This window comes from Schistocerca nitens, unplaced genomic scaffold (genome assembly GCF_023898315.1).
Source record: "Schistocerca nitens isolate TAMUIC-IGC-003100 unplaced genomic scaffold, iqSchNite1.1 HiC_scaffold_465, whole genome shotgun sequence".
Taxonomy (NCBI): Eukaryota; Metazoa; Arthropoda; class Insecta; order Orthoptera; family Acrididae; genus Schistocerca; species Schistocerca nitens.
Genome location: NW_026045998.1, coordinates 1,518,216 through 1,534,832, shown reverse-complemented (window position 1 = coordinate 1,534,832; position 16,617 = coordinate 1,518,216). Strand labels below are relative to the sequence as shown.

At 44.7% G+C, this 16,617-nt stretch overlaps 1 protein-coding gene across 1 annotated transcript in view; it reads right to left on the bottom strand.

The window, feature by feature from the left end:
- The window catches only part of LOC126232175 (neuralized-like protein 4), a 295,692-nt gene that overhangs the window by 165,494 nt on the left and 113,581 nt on the right, over nucleotides 1-16,617 (bottom strand). The window contains exons 12-13 of the mRNA XM_049942472.1: nucleotides 11,637-11,727; nucleotides 8,154-8,416 (exon numbers count right to left, since the gene is read on the bottom strand). Of these exons, the coding sequence (XP_049798429.1) occupies nucleotides 8,154-8,416; nucleotides 11,637-11,727 (354 nt within the window). The remainder of the gene's footprint in view (nucleotides 1-8,153; nucleotides 8,417-11,636; nucleotides 11,728-16,617) is intronic.

Sequence of the window (16,617 nt, the reverse complement as noted above, 5' to 3'; positions counted from 1 at the left end):
ACGTTGTACTGTGCAAGTACGGGCTGAAAACCGTACACTGCAAAATATTTGAGCACGGAGTTAACTTTGCGTACAGTCGATTTTAACCCACATATTGCTGTGTACGAAATGTAGATAATATTTTGAAATTTTATTTGTAATTGAGAGCGGAATGATACCCCACTTCATTCTGGAGATATCAGTTTTTATTTCCGGTGAACAATGTCTCAACACTCCCATTTCGTCCCCGTGCATCTGAAATGGTGCTGTCACAATAACTGTCATATTTCGTGAACGGTTCAATATATCGAAATGAGTTCTTTTGCAAATGTAGCACACAAAGAGGCACTTATATTGTACGATAAATGCTCTAAAACATTTTTATTCACCGAGATACGGAAGTAACTTGTCCGCAGCAGTGAGGAAGTCGGCAGAACGGGACACGTATACAGGTCAATAGCGCTCAAGTTTTCTGAAGACTTACACGCAAAGTGCGAGGGATTTTTGAACAGTGGTTCACTCGTCAGTTCCACAGCCCAGTGGTCAACCACACTGACTGGCAATTCGTCGGCTCAGGTTCGAGTCCCAAAGTTGCCTTTTTTTTCCTCCTTCACAGTGTTAAACTATTACAGTAGAGTGTCGATTATGTGAAGTAATTGGGGGACACGGGTGTTCGGAAAACTGGTTTGTTCGGATAGTCTAACTGTACAAGTTTATTTGCCAAAAAGAAGTACTGTACAGTAAATTTATTCATAAAAACAGGCATCTCTTTCAGTATTACAAAGTAACATACAATGGCAACTTCAGTAGGAATATATAGTAATAATCTCGTACTTGTCCCTCACAGAAAGGACAACACGTTTACGTTTAAGCATTTTGTAACGTCAAGTTCACTTCTTCACGCCACAGCACGCGAGTGGTCGTAACAGAGAACAGAAGGTGACCGTTTGCACCGTGAGAAGCTCTTCTCGGGGACACACAATCCTCCAAACTGCGCGGAGCAGCACGCCTCAACTCTACGCCGGCGCAGCTGTTGCTGTGAACAGCTTTGATACTGCCGCTACTTCTACTGCCGGTGCCGAGCCGACAGAAGTGTGTCGATTGGCCGGTCAGCAGCGCCTCGCAAAGGCCCCATCAGAAGCAGCGGTGGCGCAGTGCGGCGACTACTGTGGGAAACTCGGTTTGGGAGTGAGGGGGATGACGGAGAGTAACAGGTGCGAGCGAGTACACAGTCCGGTTAAGCGGTCGTTCGGTTGACCGACGTTCGCATAATCGACATTCTACTGTAATTAGAAAATTTACATATAGTTGGACAGTTCAGTTTAACGTATTCAACTTTGTTATGATCACTACCCTCTCAGTCAAAAGGCTATAGGCCACCAGGCTTTAGGACACCTGTAGAAATTTTGCAAGAGCTGCCACTGTGCGCGAGGTGCCTCCTGGTGGCATTTTGTTGTACTACGGAGACTTCACCGGCTGCCTACAAACACACTCCGGGAGCTTTCGGGTAACGCCTCGTACTCGCCTTACCGAGTCACGTGCCCACAACTCCACCGCGGCATCCGATCTCGCAGTGAGCAGTGACTGTAACGTTCGGCTCGTCGACGAATACCGTTCTGTAATTTATATCTAAACCGAGATGACAAGGTTCGCATTGCTCATGGGCTTTTGGCTCGCTTTCGTGTCGCAGTCTTTGCTGCAATCTCTACAAATGAAAACGTAAATGTAAATTTGTACACATTTGTAAATCTCTGGAAGTTCTTCACTGACTGCTTTGAAATTTTGACACAATGCCACATTCGAATATGTGCGGTTTTGTGTACCTACTATAGTGCCATATATAGGTAATAATTATGTGTGAAATTGATATAAAAAAGTAATTGTATGTTTGTTTCAAATTTCAAATTTCTGAAAGTTCTCCACTGATTCCTTTGAAATTATGACAATGTTGCATTCGAATATGCACATGCTTTTATACACCCATTTTAAAATATACGTACAGGGTAATTCTCGTTAATGTTTCTACCGGTCTGTCGCATCTGACTGTCCTGACACGAGTCGAATAGTCACATCATCTTGCCACCGGGTTCGAGTGCTCGACTGTAGCGCGTGGGGCTCAGGTTCGAGTCCTGTGCCTGGCGGGTGCTGTGTTTCTACACTGTTTCAGACAATTGTTTACTGTGAGGTCATATTCATTATTTTATTTACCAGTCTCGCAGTCTCTACTGGTTAACTGCAGAGTACAGCACAGCAAAAAACTACCATACTGTATCACAAGTAATTAGGCATAAGCTTGTGAACTGCATTGCTACCAGTAAATGAGCTACATCATCCTTACTAAATAAAAGTTGGCAAAACAAAAAAAATAAAAAAATAAAAAAATAAAAAATTAGAGAGAGAGAGAGAGAGAGAGAGAGAGAGAGAGAGAGAGAGATGTTGCCTGCTTACATTGAGGTAGATTAGATAATATTGTAACTTCTACATTTATTAAAGATCACATTTATGAAAGGTGTTCAAAAATGGAGCAGTCTTGCAGGGCAATGTCTAGCACTGCCCCCTATTGGGGAGTGCACGATCAGTACGCCCAACTGCTACACGTTCAGCAAGGTACGTCATCTGATGACGTCACATGTTCAACATTTCACATCCACTTTTGGGGTATTTCCTGACATTTCCAGCCCCTGTTTGTCTTATCTTATATTAAATACCTTATCTCAGCATCATCTACTTCACTCTGGGGATTTTTAAACGTTAATAAGAATCAATTTGTACACCAAATGTGTAATGCATAAAGGAGACATGTTATTACTAAGAATCTAAAAGTTCTTGACTGATTTACTTTAAATTTCTACACAACACTCTAATGAGCACTCAGATGGACGGACGGACGGACGGACGGACGGACGGACACACACACACACACACACACACACACACACACACACACACACACACACACACACACACAGGGTGAACACTAATAAAACCGACAAACTGCAGGGACAGATTCCTGTCTGAAACGGAGCAAAAAAGGTCCTGTGTGTCTGTAAATGGATGCTGTGCATGCAATAATAACAAACTGTCCCGGAACACAGTACAGACATCCACGTCACAACGGACATTCGAAGTGGCTTCCGTGGGATTGCGAAGTGACAGGGGCAGTAGCGGCTGTCACGCAGGACACACTTAATCTTACTGCGGCTTACGCCGTGTCGGAGGGCCACTCGCCCGGAGCTCGTACTAGGGCTCGTCACAATATCCTGCAGAACCCCGTCCTCCTAATCTGGTGTAAGCACAGTCCGTCGCCTCCTCGCACGTTCGTCTGTGAGAAAGGACCCACGATCACACAGACGCCCAAAAAAGGAGCAGTCAAAACGAATCGAGGGAAATGCCGACGAGAGGAGTGCGCCCGTCGCACGACGGTGACCGTCCTCGAAAGGCCCCGGCCGTCGAAACGGTCTCCGACTCGTTCGGTTACGGTGTTCTTAAGTGCCCCCAGTATTCTGCTGAGTCGGTGCCTTCACATCATCATCTTTTCATCCTCCTGAAGGCACACGTGGGAGGAATTAAATTTTAAACCGAAGATCGGGTGCAGGAAGGGGTTCTGAAGTGTGGGAGGAAGTTCACGGGAGAGTTCTTCGAGGAGGGTATACAGAAGTTCGTTTTGTTTGTTCTGTTTTGCTGTAGGGCGCAAAAAACAACTGGGGTCATACGCGTTCGAGTCAAGAACTATAGAACACAAACACAGAGAGGAGGTAAACGATTATACGTCAGCCACAATTGACAATAGAAGACAGCTAAGAACAGGCACATGTAAAAACAGCTAAAAAAAGACACCATACAGAAATGGAGGTCCAAAACTGAAAATTAAATGTCCTTCACCATATTGCTACGGGAGGGGGGGGGAGGGGGGGAGGGGAATGGGCATTCCGTCAAGAAGTGGCAGACAGTTAAAAGTGGTGGGGTAGTGCCACTTAGCAAATGACGATGGGTACAAAGGCAGTGCCTCGTACACAGCCGAGTCAAAATAATCTCCTCCCGGTGGGAGGGCAGGGAGGATATTGTCCGAGGTGCTGGGAGAGGCTTAATACACGGGAGCTTATTCCCGTGAAGGGAGGACCACTGGCGATGCCGAAGAGATACCAACTCCCGATAGACGGCGACACCGAGATTGTCAGACGGAATACGGGAACTCGCGGGCTGAGGCAAGAGGACTGCAGCCTCGGCAGCAGCCTCGTTGCCTGGCAGACCGTCACGACGAGGAACCCACAGAATCGTTACACTGGCTCCACCGAGAGTGAGCGAGAGACAGTTTTCCTGGACCCGCTGCACCGAGAGACGGGTGGTGTGCAGCACACGTAGACTTTGAAGGGCATCGAGTGAGTCTGTGCAGAGGACACAATTGAAAAGCCGCGTCGCCGGACGCACTCCGTGGCCCGATACGAGACGAACAGCTCGGCTGCAAATACTGAGGAGTGTGCCGGAAGCCGTTATTCAAAGACACGGGTGCCGATGACGGAGGCACACTCGACCCCACGGTCAGTCCGAGAGAGAAGCTCGTGCCACACCTCACTACACACATTAACTCGAATGGTGATTATGTTGAAAAGTAGTCGACAAGCGTATTGAGAATATCCTGCAATTTTTTTACTACACATTTTCTAAAAAAAATATAAAATAAAAATCTGGTACACTTGTCACAAGTTCACGAGAGACTTATCGGTTACAACCAGATTTGTAAAAAAAGTGTCTACAAAAACGATTTGCAGCAGAAAAAAATAGTTGAAACATAATTTTAAGAGTGTCTCACCAAACATTAAGTAAATTACGAATGTTCCAGAATCTGAGATCGGGCCAGCTCTTTACAACCTCTGCACGGAAGTGTATCGAGCAGCGGACGTCAGGAGCTGCCGACGAGGCCCGCGGGACCGCCGCAGCCACAGAGAAGGTGCAGGGAGTGAGCCGCCTCTCGTGTCCGAAAGGACTGCCTCCCGCCCGGAGAGCGCACGCTACAGATACGTTTGACGCAACTGCAAAAACTGCAACCCCACATTTTAAATGTGTTTTTCTTAAAACCGTATTTTTTAAATTGGCGGTCAACCGTATCTTCCTTCGTCATCGGCGTTGTCGTCGTCGCTGTGAGGCCCCGTTATACCGAGTGGAAAGGCGCGTCGCTCTTAAAGCACGGTATATGGTAACCTCAAGTCATTGACAACACACAACTGTCTTGTTACTTCTGTTTTATTTAACGTAACTTTGTTCACAGTTTTATTTCACATTCACCACTCATCCACACTCTGATGTGGAGTATATGCGAGTGCCCGAACCCAAACTCCCGAGTTCCATGGAAACCCTTTGAGGAACAGTTTTGGTTGCTCGACACAACAGTCCATGATAATGATACAGTATTTTGTAAGTGACTCTTCTAGTTAAGCCACCGCCTCCACGCATGTTTTTTAGGCGTAAGACAATTACACACTTTTCTCTCTGACCCGCTATTATTAAGGGTTCGGGTAAAAGTTAACGTTTTTCTCCTTTTCATAAATTGGAGCCCAATCTCCGCGATATAAGTAAAAAAAACAGTCTCAATACTGCGTCCCTTGTGACACGCGTATAGATTTATCCCGGGATTGACCGCCCTGTAGGTGTACTCAAGTTAATGGCCACACTTCGCTATCCGCGATTTCGTGTAACTAAATGCCCATTTGTTAGTCTGATTGTATACTGTAGTTATTTAAAACTCGCCCCTATATTTTTTCACTACTCACAATTAGCACTTCTCTACCTGTTTATTTCTAAGAGTCAACGAAAAAAATGACACCATATCATCGACTTCGTCAATATAAAGCAAAACACCTCAATATGCCCAATTTTACCTCTTCTTATGGGATGGGCTACCTTACTCATTAATCTACTACATATTTTTTCCAATAACATTAAACAGGTATCGCCGTTACATTTTAATTGTATTCAAAAGCATGTTGTTGTTATTATGACCGACCAAATCGTAACAAATCGTGCGGTGTGCATTTTTAACGATAGCTTTACACTTGCCCATCCTCTATTCATGCAGTATTATATATAAATATACAGACAGGACCGAAAGATCGATCTCTCTACCGTAACCCATAGAGGCAAATACGCTATCCAAGTTCCATTACATCTATCTTGAGTCGTATTGTTACAGCGGGAAACAGAACTCGAGAAAGGTACATACGATTTTGTTCGGAATTTGATGCCAGAATTCTAAATTTGATTCTCTACCATGCACATACGTAGCTGTTTTCGGATATCTTCAAAACTCTATTTTCAGTTCACACTTTTGTCACGGTTTTGTGGGCGAAGAAAATTACTTTCATTTCGACCCCTCAATCTTCTCGTCATATTTTCCAATTATCCTATGTACGCTGATAGAAAATGTGGTGTCACCGCCAGACACCACACTTGCTAGGTGGTAGCTTTAAATCGGCCGCTGTCCATTAGTACATGTCGGACCCGCGTGTCGCCACTGTCAGTGATCGCAGACCAAGCACCACCACACGGCAGGTCTCGAGAGACCTACTAACACTCGCCCCAGTTGTGCAGCCGACTTTGCTAGCGATGGTTCACTGACGAAGCCTCGCTCATTTGCAGATCAGATAGTTAGAATAGCCTTCAGCTAAGTCAATGGCTACGACCTAGCAAGGCGCCATTAGCCTTACATAGCTTGTATCTAAAGAGTCTCACTTGTATCGTCAAGAGCGATGTACCACGAGGATGGATTAAAGTTAAGTATTCCAGCAGCTACGTACTTTTCTTTATAGCATTCATTACGTATCCTGTTTCAGACCTCACGCCATCCTTCGTGAGCTTATAGCGTGCATTTCGGTCTCCTCAAACACACTGTGTCGGCACTTCTGTCGACACATCAGAAAATATCCTGAAACTGACTCTTACAAAATAATTTTGCTACAGGTCGAACAGGAAGACTTCGGGAATTGCTGCCGATGACAAATGTTGCGGGTGTGAGGCGCTCTCCCACCTGGTGCAGTGGCTACAGGGATTGTGCAATGTGAAGGTAGAAATTATTTCTCAAAGACAAAACTGTAAAGATTAAAACTATATCATTGGATTTAGTATTACTTTTCAATTTACTTGGGGGGGGGGGGGGGATCAGGCAAATTGGCTATTTTTCAAGCATTCAAAGAGGGCCACCCTCTCAAAAGTCAAACAACTATGTACATTTTTCCAACAGAAATTTCAGTTGTCGTACTGAGTTTCCTGACAACAATTATCACACAGTTGGAGAGGAAGCCTGCCACGCCCTTCGAGAGATCACGGTAGAGATACACAAAGAGGTAACAAAGAATGTATCTCTACTGACGTGTGCCAGGTGAAGTAGAATACTGCATTGTAAATCAACAACTCTGCCATCATTTTCTCAGCTGTCACTACTCTAGCAATAACAACTGCAAGTTTCAAATCAACAGTAATGCTACATCTCAGCAGCGCCATCTGGGTGTCGTTCAAAAAGACTTGAGAAGTGCCCATCGTATGACAATCTGCAGGAACACGAAACACTTCCCTTTGCTGCAAGTTTCAAATCAACAGTAATGCTACATCTCAGCAGCGCCATCTGGGTGTCGTTCAAAAAGACTTGAGAAGTGTCCATCGTACGACAATCTGCAGGAACACGAAACACTTCCCTTTGACAAGTTATACTACACTCACACGAATGCGTGGTGTCTCGTTCTTTCGGACGTCCACAGTACCGATAGATATTACGTAAACTGAAGTTGGAGAGGGAGGAGATGAAAAAGGAAAGGAAAGGAAAGGAAAGAAAAGGAGGAAAGGAAAGGGAAGAAACTGATGATATTAGCTGCACCGGGACTTTGTGGAGAGTCGGTGGTGACGAGTGAAAATGTGTACCGGACAGGGACTCAAACATGGAATCTGAACTGACACGATGCAGAATCCACAGCAGTGATAAGTATTATGTAAATTGAAGGTGGAGGGGAGCAGAAAGGAAAGAAAGCTGTGAGTGCTCCAAGATACTCTGTGCATTCGCGATACAACCTGCGTCCGGACGGCGGAGCGGTCGACGCGTCTGCCCAGTAAGCGAGAGGTCCCGGGTTCGAGTCCCGGCCCGGCACACACTTTTGCCCGTGCCCGGGAGAAGTGCTCCCGCTCGTTACCTGTACGAGGCGGTGCCGTCTCCGTCACCGGCCGCGGCGGCGTCGGTGCGGTTGGTGGTGCTGAAGGTGGTGTCCGAGGCGGAGCGGCACATGTGCTCCAGGGCAGGGTCGACGATGGTCGCCTGCACTGCCTGCCCGTACAGGTCGATCACGCCGTACACCTGCTCCGGCACGCCCGCCCCCGCACTCCCCTGGTCCACACCGTTCACGAAGAAGTGCAGCGTGCCCTCCTCCGTGCGCATCACGCCCACGCGGTCGCCCACCTGTCGGCACGGGGCGAGTCGTGTCCTCGGTCCGTCCGTTCTATGGAGGAAAACTTACGGGCTACTAGAACGAGTCTCGTTTAAATTAACAGAACTGTCAAAAAAATTTGGAGATTATAAAAAAAATTGTAGATTATAAAAAAATGCAACGTAAAACGCCACAGCTCTCAGTTACACTAACAAGTAAACCTACCCAAGGGACACACTTCGGTTTTAATTGTTGTCAAATACGTATTACTGTAGAATGATATTTTCACTCTAAAGCGGAGTGTGTGCTGATATGAAACTTCCTGGCAGATTAAAACTGTGTGCTGGACCGAGACTCGAACTCGGGACTTTTGCCTTTCGCGGGCAAGTGCGCTGGAGAGCTTCTGTGAAGTTTGGAAGGTAGGAGATGAGGTACTGGTGGAATTAAAGCTGTGAGGACGGGGCGTGAGTCGTGCTCGGGTAGCTCAGGTGGTAGAGCACTTGCCCGCGAAAGGCAAAGGTCCCAAGTTTGAGTCTCGGTCCGGGACACAGTTTTAATCTGCCAGGAAGTTTCATATATTACTGTAGTGCAAAATAAGAGTGACATTTTCTGTGTACATGTCTGTACAGCAATAAAGGAAGTGAAACACTCCCTTGAAAAATATTGAGTTTAATATTTCTGAATGAATACCACTGAAATCATAACACATATACAGAACTTCAAATAAAAGTCCTACGGTTTTTAATTTACATTACAACTATGCACACAGATTTGTTGAAAAAGGTTGTTTTTTCTTTTTTTCCCCCCAAAAGTCCCCCCCCTCCCGCCCTCTCTCTCTCTCTCACACACACACACACACACACACACACACACACACACACTATTTTCTTTTTCATCTCAACATCTGACTAGACGAAAGACACATAGTACCGTTAACACCAAAGTCAATCATATATGATGAAGTGGTATTCCAGATACGTATTTGTCAGAAACAAGCTACAAGTAACCTTATGTCGCTGTATGCGTGCCATGTCTGCTACAATTCCAACTGTCACATTGGATTGTTTAATATGTCTTTCTGACACACACACACACACACACACACACACACACACACACTTAATTTTATGAAATACAATTTTTTTTTTTGTAGCATAATTTAGTGTATTCTTCAGTCTTGTTTTCAAGTAGTAGCTTTTTCAGATTTAATTATATTAATTGTTGTAACATTAGTGTAAATCTGTACAATAATGAAGACGCACAGAATTCTTTGAGTAAAAAAAGTACTGACTGCATTTCGATTTTGCGCGCCAAATGCTTTGGACGATTGCAATTTCATTACAAGAGTCATTGTTAGGAATACCACCTCATCATATACGACTGAATTTGATATTAACGATGGTATGTATTTTAATATTAGTTGAATGACGAAATGAAAAACAAAATAGTGGGGAGGGGGAAGTGGATTTCGAAAAAAAATGATTTACCCACAAATCTGTGTGGCACCGCTGTAACGTACGCTAAAAACCATAGCACTTTTATTTGAATTTTTATTTTCATCTGTTATTGTTTCAACAAGGTTCATTTAGAAATATTGAACACCATTCCTCCTCCTCCCCCCTTCTTCCTTCTTCAAGGACCACACATATAATAAAATGTGTGTGTCTTATATTGCTCTACAGTACAACATGTTCAAAGCCGATCAAAATATACCCCTCACGTAGGTTTACCAGCAACTCCTATTTATTAGAGTGGTTTGATAAATCTGGCAAATTTCCAGGAAAGAATGGTACATTTTTACTGCTCCTTCATGGTCAGATAGCTTCACCAAAATGGAGAAACCAGACTTTCTTGCTGTTATTAAACATTTTTATTCCAAGGGTCGGATTGCCACACAAATCGAAACACAACTGGAGAGTAACGGAGGACGAGGCAGCACAGGGTTTTTGTTTTTTGTGCAATAGTCACTCACCGACAGGGAAGAATACGCGGGTGCATTATCGTGATGCATTTCTACCTGTTTTCTTCTCTCATTTTCTTGCACGCATCATAACACGTCCCGATAGTACCGTAGATTAACAGTTTGTCCACAGAGTGCAAATTCACGATGAACTGATCTCTCTGAAGTCGAAGACAACTATCGGCATAATTACAACATTTGACTTGACCTGACGAGCTTCTTTTCTTTTGCCATCGAGAACCTTTGCCGATCCATTCTGAAGATCGAACCTCAGTCTCAACACCTTAACCATTTCTCATCACCAGCTACAATTCTCGTAAGGAACATCTTTCCGGTCGCGATTCGTGAGCCCCGGGGCGAACTTGACGGCAACGCGGTGCATTCGGAGACTCCGTGCCAGGATTTTGTGACGATCCAACTGAAGTGTAACATTCTTCTGCAATCTCTCGGACAGTCGGTCTCCAATTGGCACGCACAATTTTCTCGACGTTCCCGATTCGAGTGTAGTCGGTAGACGTCGAAGGGCGTCCCGAACTTAACTTCCGTCCAGCTGTTTTTAAACCATGTGAACTATTCGTAACACCGAGTGCGGCTGAAGCACCCACCATTGTAGGCTCACTGCATCATTCAGTGTGTCTCTGTCAAGTTTTTCTCGAGTTTCACGCAAAATTTAATGCGGAGATGTTATTCCTCCAACTCTGCCGTATCTCAAATTGCAAACTGTGCGACTCTAAAGACAGCGCCGAACGACAACCGACAACAGCGGAACATTAGGCGGTGACACAGTATACAAAATCTCGTGCGAGGAAGCCAACTACATTTTGCTCAAAGACACCACTGCACGTTATTACGAATGTTCCGGAATTTTTTGACCAGATCTCGCATTTGACATCTCGGCTAGAAAAAATGAATTTATTCACACAGTCAATTTAGAAGGGTTACGAAGTACGGAACCCTAAAAAGTGAGAGCACGTGAAGGTCCTTCTCTAAGCACAGGCACGTAGTCAGTCAGCCAGCACAATGAGGCTCACAGAGCACAACACACCTACGTTAACAGCTAAATGGAAAACTACCGTAAAACCCCGTGGTGCAGCCACGAGGGGGACGTAACGTGTGCTTACTGACAGATATATCCTCAGTTTAATGCCGTACACAATATTCTCAGCACTTAATCGAGAGTGGGTACTTACAGCAAATCAAACATTTCTAAACGTATTTGGTACAAATCGGAGCTACCGGTCGTCGACGACTCGTCTCGCCCGGTGCGGCCGGGGAGTGGAGCAGCGACGTACCTGCAGCCGGTCCAGGTTCTGGCCGTACTCGTGGATGACGGTCGACCCGTTGTGCATCACTCCGTTCCCCGTCATCATCCACGTCCCGGACCTGCACAGGAGGAAACCGGACGGTTCAGCCTACTCTACATTCTCGAGACTGGGACGCAAGCGAGTCTTTTCCTACCGGACACTTCGGTACTTTCGGACAGTACTCGCAGAGTCTTCCGTGTAGGTGGGGAGGAGGGGGGTGGGGGGTGGGGGGGGTTGTGTGAATATTCGACAGGCCGGTAGCCCCCGTCCGACAGTCACCTGCGAGTACTTTCCGCGAGTGTGAGTGTGCGGGAGTCTCGCTAGATGTCGGTAGCAGGGTGAGGAAGTCTGCGGGACACGATAAGTAACTCCCTGCAAAAGTTTTCCGTCGTAGGTCTCTGCGCAAAGAGAGAGGTCGTGACGAGAGAGCCCCAGGCTGCAGCTGAACTTTTAATGTGTTTAGTCACAGATCTCCCGTGCCTTGTCCCTCCGGTCACCCGACATCTCCCGAAGTCCCTCCATCCAGCTACAGAGGAGCATTCCCCTCGTGACTCGGTACCACCCGGGACTGGAGCAACCGAATGACATTCTCTGCCAGGGTTTCGACTACCTCTCATTGTGACCTCAAATGAGGAACATCCTGCCCACTGCCCTTCCAACTGTCTAATACCCTTGACACTGTTTTGTTGTAAAATGTTAGAACACGTGCAGAGCCCGAATGCAATGAGGTATCTGAAATGGAATTACAACCTGCATATAAACCTGCACTGATCGTGTGAAACCAAATTCTCACTTTTCTCAAAAGACGTACTGAAAGACTTAGACCGAGGGGACCAGATACGTGCAGTACGTCTCGATTTCCGAAAAGCATTTTGAGTAAGTACTGCACCGGCGCTTATTGTCGAAAGTACGATCGTACGGGGAACCGAGTGGAATTTTTGACCGGACGGGGCTTTTTCGTAGGGAGTACACGGCGTGTCGGGTGGAGAGTCACCGTCAGATGTAGAAGTAATTTCAGGTGTGCCCCAGGAACTTGTGTTGGGATCCTTGCTGTTCATTAATGACACTGCAGACAATATTAATAGTAAGATAAGGGTTTTTGCACATGTTGCAGTTATATATAATGAAGTCCTATCTGAGAGAATCTGCATAGATATTCAGCCAGATCTTGATAACATTTTAACGTGGTACAGAGATTGGCAACTTGCTTTAAATCTTAAGAAATGTAAAACTGTGTAGTTCACAGAACAAAAAAATTTAGTATCCTGTGACTATTAATATCTACGAGTCACTCTCGGAATCGGCCAAGTCTCACAAATACCTGGGTGTAACACCTTGTAGGAATATGAAATTGAATGATCACATATGTTCATTCGTGGGTAAAGCAGGTGGTAGCCTTCAGTTTGGTGGTAGAATACTGTGGAAGTGCGATCAGTCTACAGAGGAGGTTGTTTACAAATCACTCGTGCAACCAGTTCTAGAAGATTGCTCAAGTGTGTTGTAGTGGGACTTTGAATTTCGCCACGCTACACTCGTTCCCTCAGATAAAAAATATCCCGTCGCAGCGGTACGAGCGCTCGACGGCAGAGAAAATACTAAAATTGTAACTCGTTTTTTATCCGTTTCTCGATTGTCTCTTGATAGCCGAAGCTTACGGCAGACGTGATCTGATGAAGACGTTTAAAAAAAAAAAAACTTATTAGCTAGCATTGATCTGATTTTAATGTGTAGACACATTGTGGAAGTTGTTAAGAAATTCGAAGGATGGAAGTAGCAAAGTAAATTAAATTGCATACAGTATCAAGATGATTTTAATTGGTATAAATAAACGATTGCAAGATTTCGGAGCAGACTTTTCACGCCGAAATGAAGGAGATTTTTGAAGACCTGGACGCCGCACGAAGGAAGACAAGTTAACCTGGTAAAGGATGAACTCTTATCTACGCCACTTCCCCCTGTCAGTTACATTTTGTTGTTCTCTGTTTCTTTTCAGTAAGTTTTGTAATGGAAATTGGTTTAACTTTTGCTCAAAAACGCCACAAGGACCACCCCAACTATAGCCTTTCTCTAATACAAAGTCCGATCTGCATTTCTTTCTTTCTTTCCCTTTTTTCACGGTCATTAACGATCTTAAAAAAATATTTTCACTTACGATTTCTTCCCACATTTTCAACCTTTTTTTCTTCTCTCTTTTCTTTTTTTATTAACCACTACAGTGTAGGAGCCACACCGGGTGGGATGAACAGGGGATATTGAATGCATACAGAGAAGAGTAGCATGGATGGTCACAGTTTTGTTTGATCTGTGGACAGGGACACAGAGATACTGAGTGAAATGAACTGGAAGACTGCTAAAGATAGACACAAACTATCGCAACAGAGCATGCTTACAAAGTTTCAAAAACCTGCTTTTGCTGACGAATCTGGAAACGTACTGTTACGTATCGCTTCCACAGGGATCGTGAGGACGACACCGGACTAATTACAGCACACGTGCAGGCATTCGACCTTCCAGCTGCGGGCGATGTGCGTGTGTGTATTCAGTTCTTTCCTAACAATTTCACAGGGCCCACAATTATCACACAGAAAACAATTACTGCTGTATTTGCATATCAGAAGCTGCAGTTTTCCTGTCTAAGAGTTTTTTTTTTTTCACCCTGGAACATCGTAGGCTGCTATTTTGCTGTCAAATCCTTCTCCAGTGACCTGGAACATCGGTGATTGTTATTTTCCCATGAAACATCAGCAGTCACTTTTTGCACGTTCTTCTTTCTTACTAACATACATACACATACAATTTCTTACGGCTGCAATTTTGTAACCATATTTCTGAATTTTTGTATGGAATGCTACATTAAGACAGCAAGTTTATCCTGCTCTTATACCATAAATGCAATTTTTGCATTTCATCCATTATTTACATTAAATTTCAATTAAAAGTCTAATCTAAAGTAAGTTTTTGGTTTTCTTGTTACAATCCTAAAATTCTAAACTTACAACTATTCTAATTATTGAATAAAAACATCCTTAAAAAAGTAATGGGAATTTTGTAATTTTACGGGATTTATATGTACGATTTTCAATTTTTTTATCTTTTTCGTATGCCTATTCCTGATGTATGTTTCCATTTTCAGCCATTTTGAATATTTAGTTTATTATTGACAGTCAAAAAGGTTGTGTGTTTTCGAGTGATCAGAGAATTTTTACTTCCGAAAAAGATGGATCAAAGGATTTGAATTAAATTGTTCTTCAAATATCGAATAAAGTGCAGCACCATATTTGAAATGTCGACTGTGGCTTTTGCCGAATCTACTATGTGTAAGACAAGAGTTGACGAGTGGTACAAACATTTAAAAATGGATGAAGTCGACATCAAAGATGATACTGCTCTGGATGCCATAGCAAAACAATTACTGATGACAATGTGGAAGAAGGAAAGAAAATGATTCTGTAAAATCACTAAATCACCATCAGAAGCCGGCATATCCTTCGGTTCGTGCCGAGCAATTTTTTCAGAAGTCTCGGGCACGAATCGTGAAGCGGCAAAGTCTGTTCCGAAACTGTGGAATTTCGAACAAAGAGGAAGGGACACAGACACGGCTGGAAGCGGCTGATCGAAATCGACAACCATCCAGAGCTTCTAAAGGTGGTTATAACAGATGATGAAACACGGGTACAGGTGTAACATCGGAACTGAGGCCCAAATGTCCCGGTGGAAACTACCCGAAGAACCGAGACAAAAAAAATGTGACAAGTTCCATCACACGTGAAGCTTCTTTCCAGTGTTTTCTCTTATTGCAGTGGTATAGGGCGCATCACAAGTTCCCGCCTTGTGGTCACACAGTAAGCAAGCAATACCGTCTGGAAGTAACGTGCCGTTTCCGTGAAGCTATCTGAAGAAAACGACCAGAGTTGTGGCAAAACTACTCCTGCAAATTGCATTACAGTAATGTTCCCCCTCACACCTACGTCTCCTCTGCCACCGTATTTGCCAGACAAGGGCCCATGCGGCTTCTTTCTATTCCCGAGGCTAAAGAGAACTGCCAAAGGACGTCATTTTTGCCACCACAGATGAGACTAACACCGTAATGAAAAGTTAGTTCCAAGAGTGCTTCCGAGACTGGAGAAGGCTTCAGGACGAGTGTACTAAAGCTGAGGGGGATTACTCTGACGGAGATACACTTGACGTTGACGAATAAATAAAGATTCTTCGAGAAAAACAAAAATTGCCGTTACTTTCCGACCGCACCTCGTATGCGAACGGAACAGGACGAAATCTTAATAACTGGTACGATGGGACGTACTATTCGCTGTTCAAAGTCGTTTGCTGAGTACAGATGTACACTATGTGATCAAAAGTATCCGGACACCTGGCTGAAAATGACTTACAAGTCTGCTGCGTCCTCCATCGGCAATCCCGGAATTCAATATGGTGTTGGCCCACCGTTAGCCTCGATGACAGCTTCCACTCTCGCAGGCATATGTTTGATCAGGTGCTGGAAGGTTTCTTTGGGAATGGTGGCCCATTCTTCACTGAATGGTGCACTGAGAGGAGGTATCGATGTCGGTCGATGAGGCCTGGCAAGAAGTCGACATTCCAAAACATCCCAAAGGTGTTCTATAGGATTCCGGTCAGGACTCTGTGCAGGACTGTCCATTACAGGGACGTTATTGTCGTGTAACCACTCCACCACAGGCCGTGCATTAAGAACAGATGTTCGATCATATTGAAAGATGCAATCACTATCCGCAAACTGCTCTTCAACAATGGGACGCGAGAAGCTGCTTAAGACACCAGAGTTGGCCTGTGCTGTGATAGTGCCACGCAAAACAACAAGGGGTGCAAGCCCCCTCCATGAAAGACACGACCACACCATATAACATCGCTGCCTCTGAATTTTACTGTCGGCACTACACACGCTGCCAGATGACGTTCACCGGGCATTCGCCATACCCACACCCTGCCATCG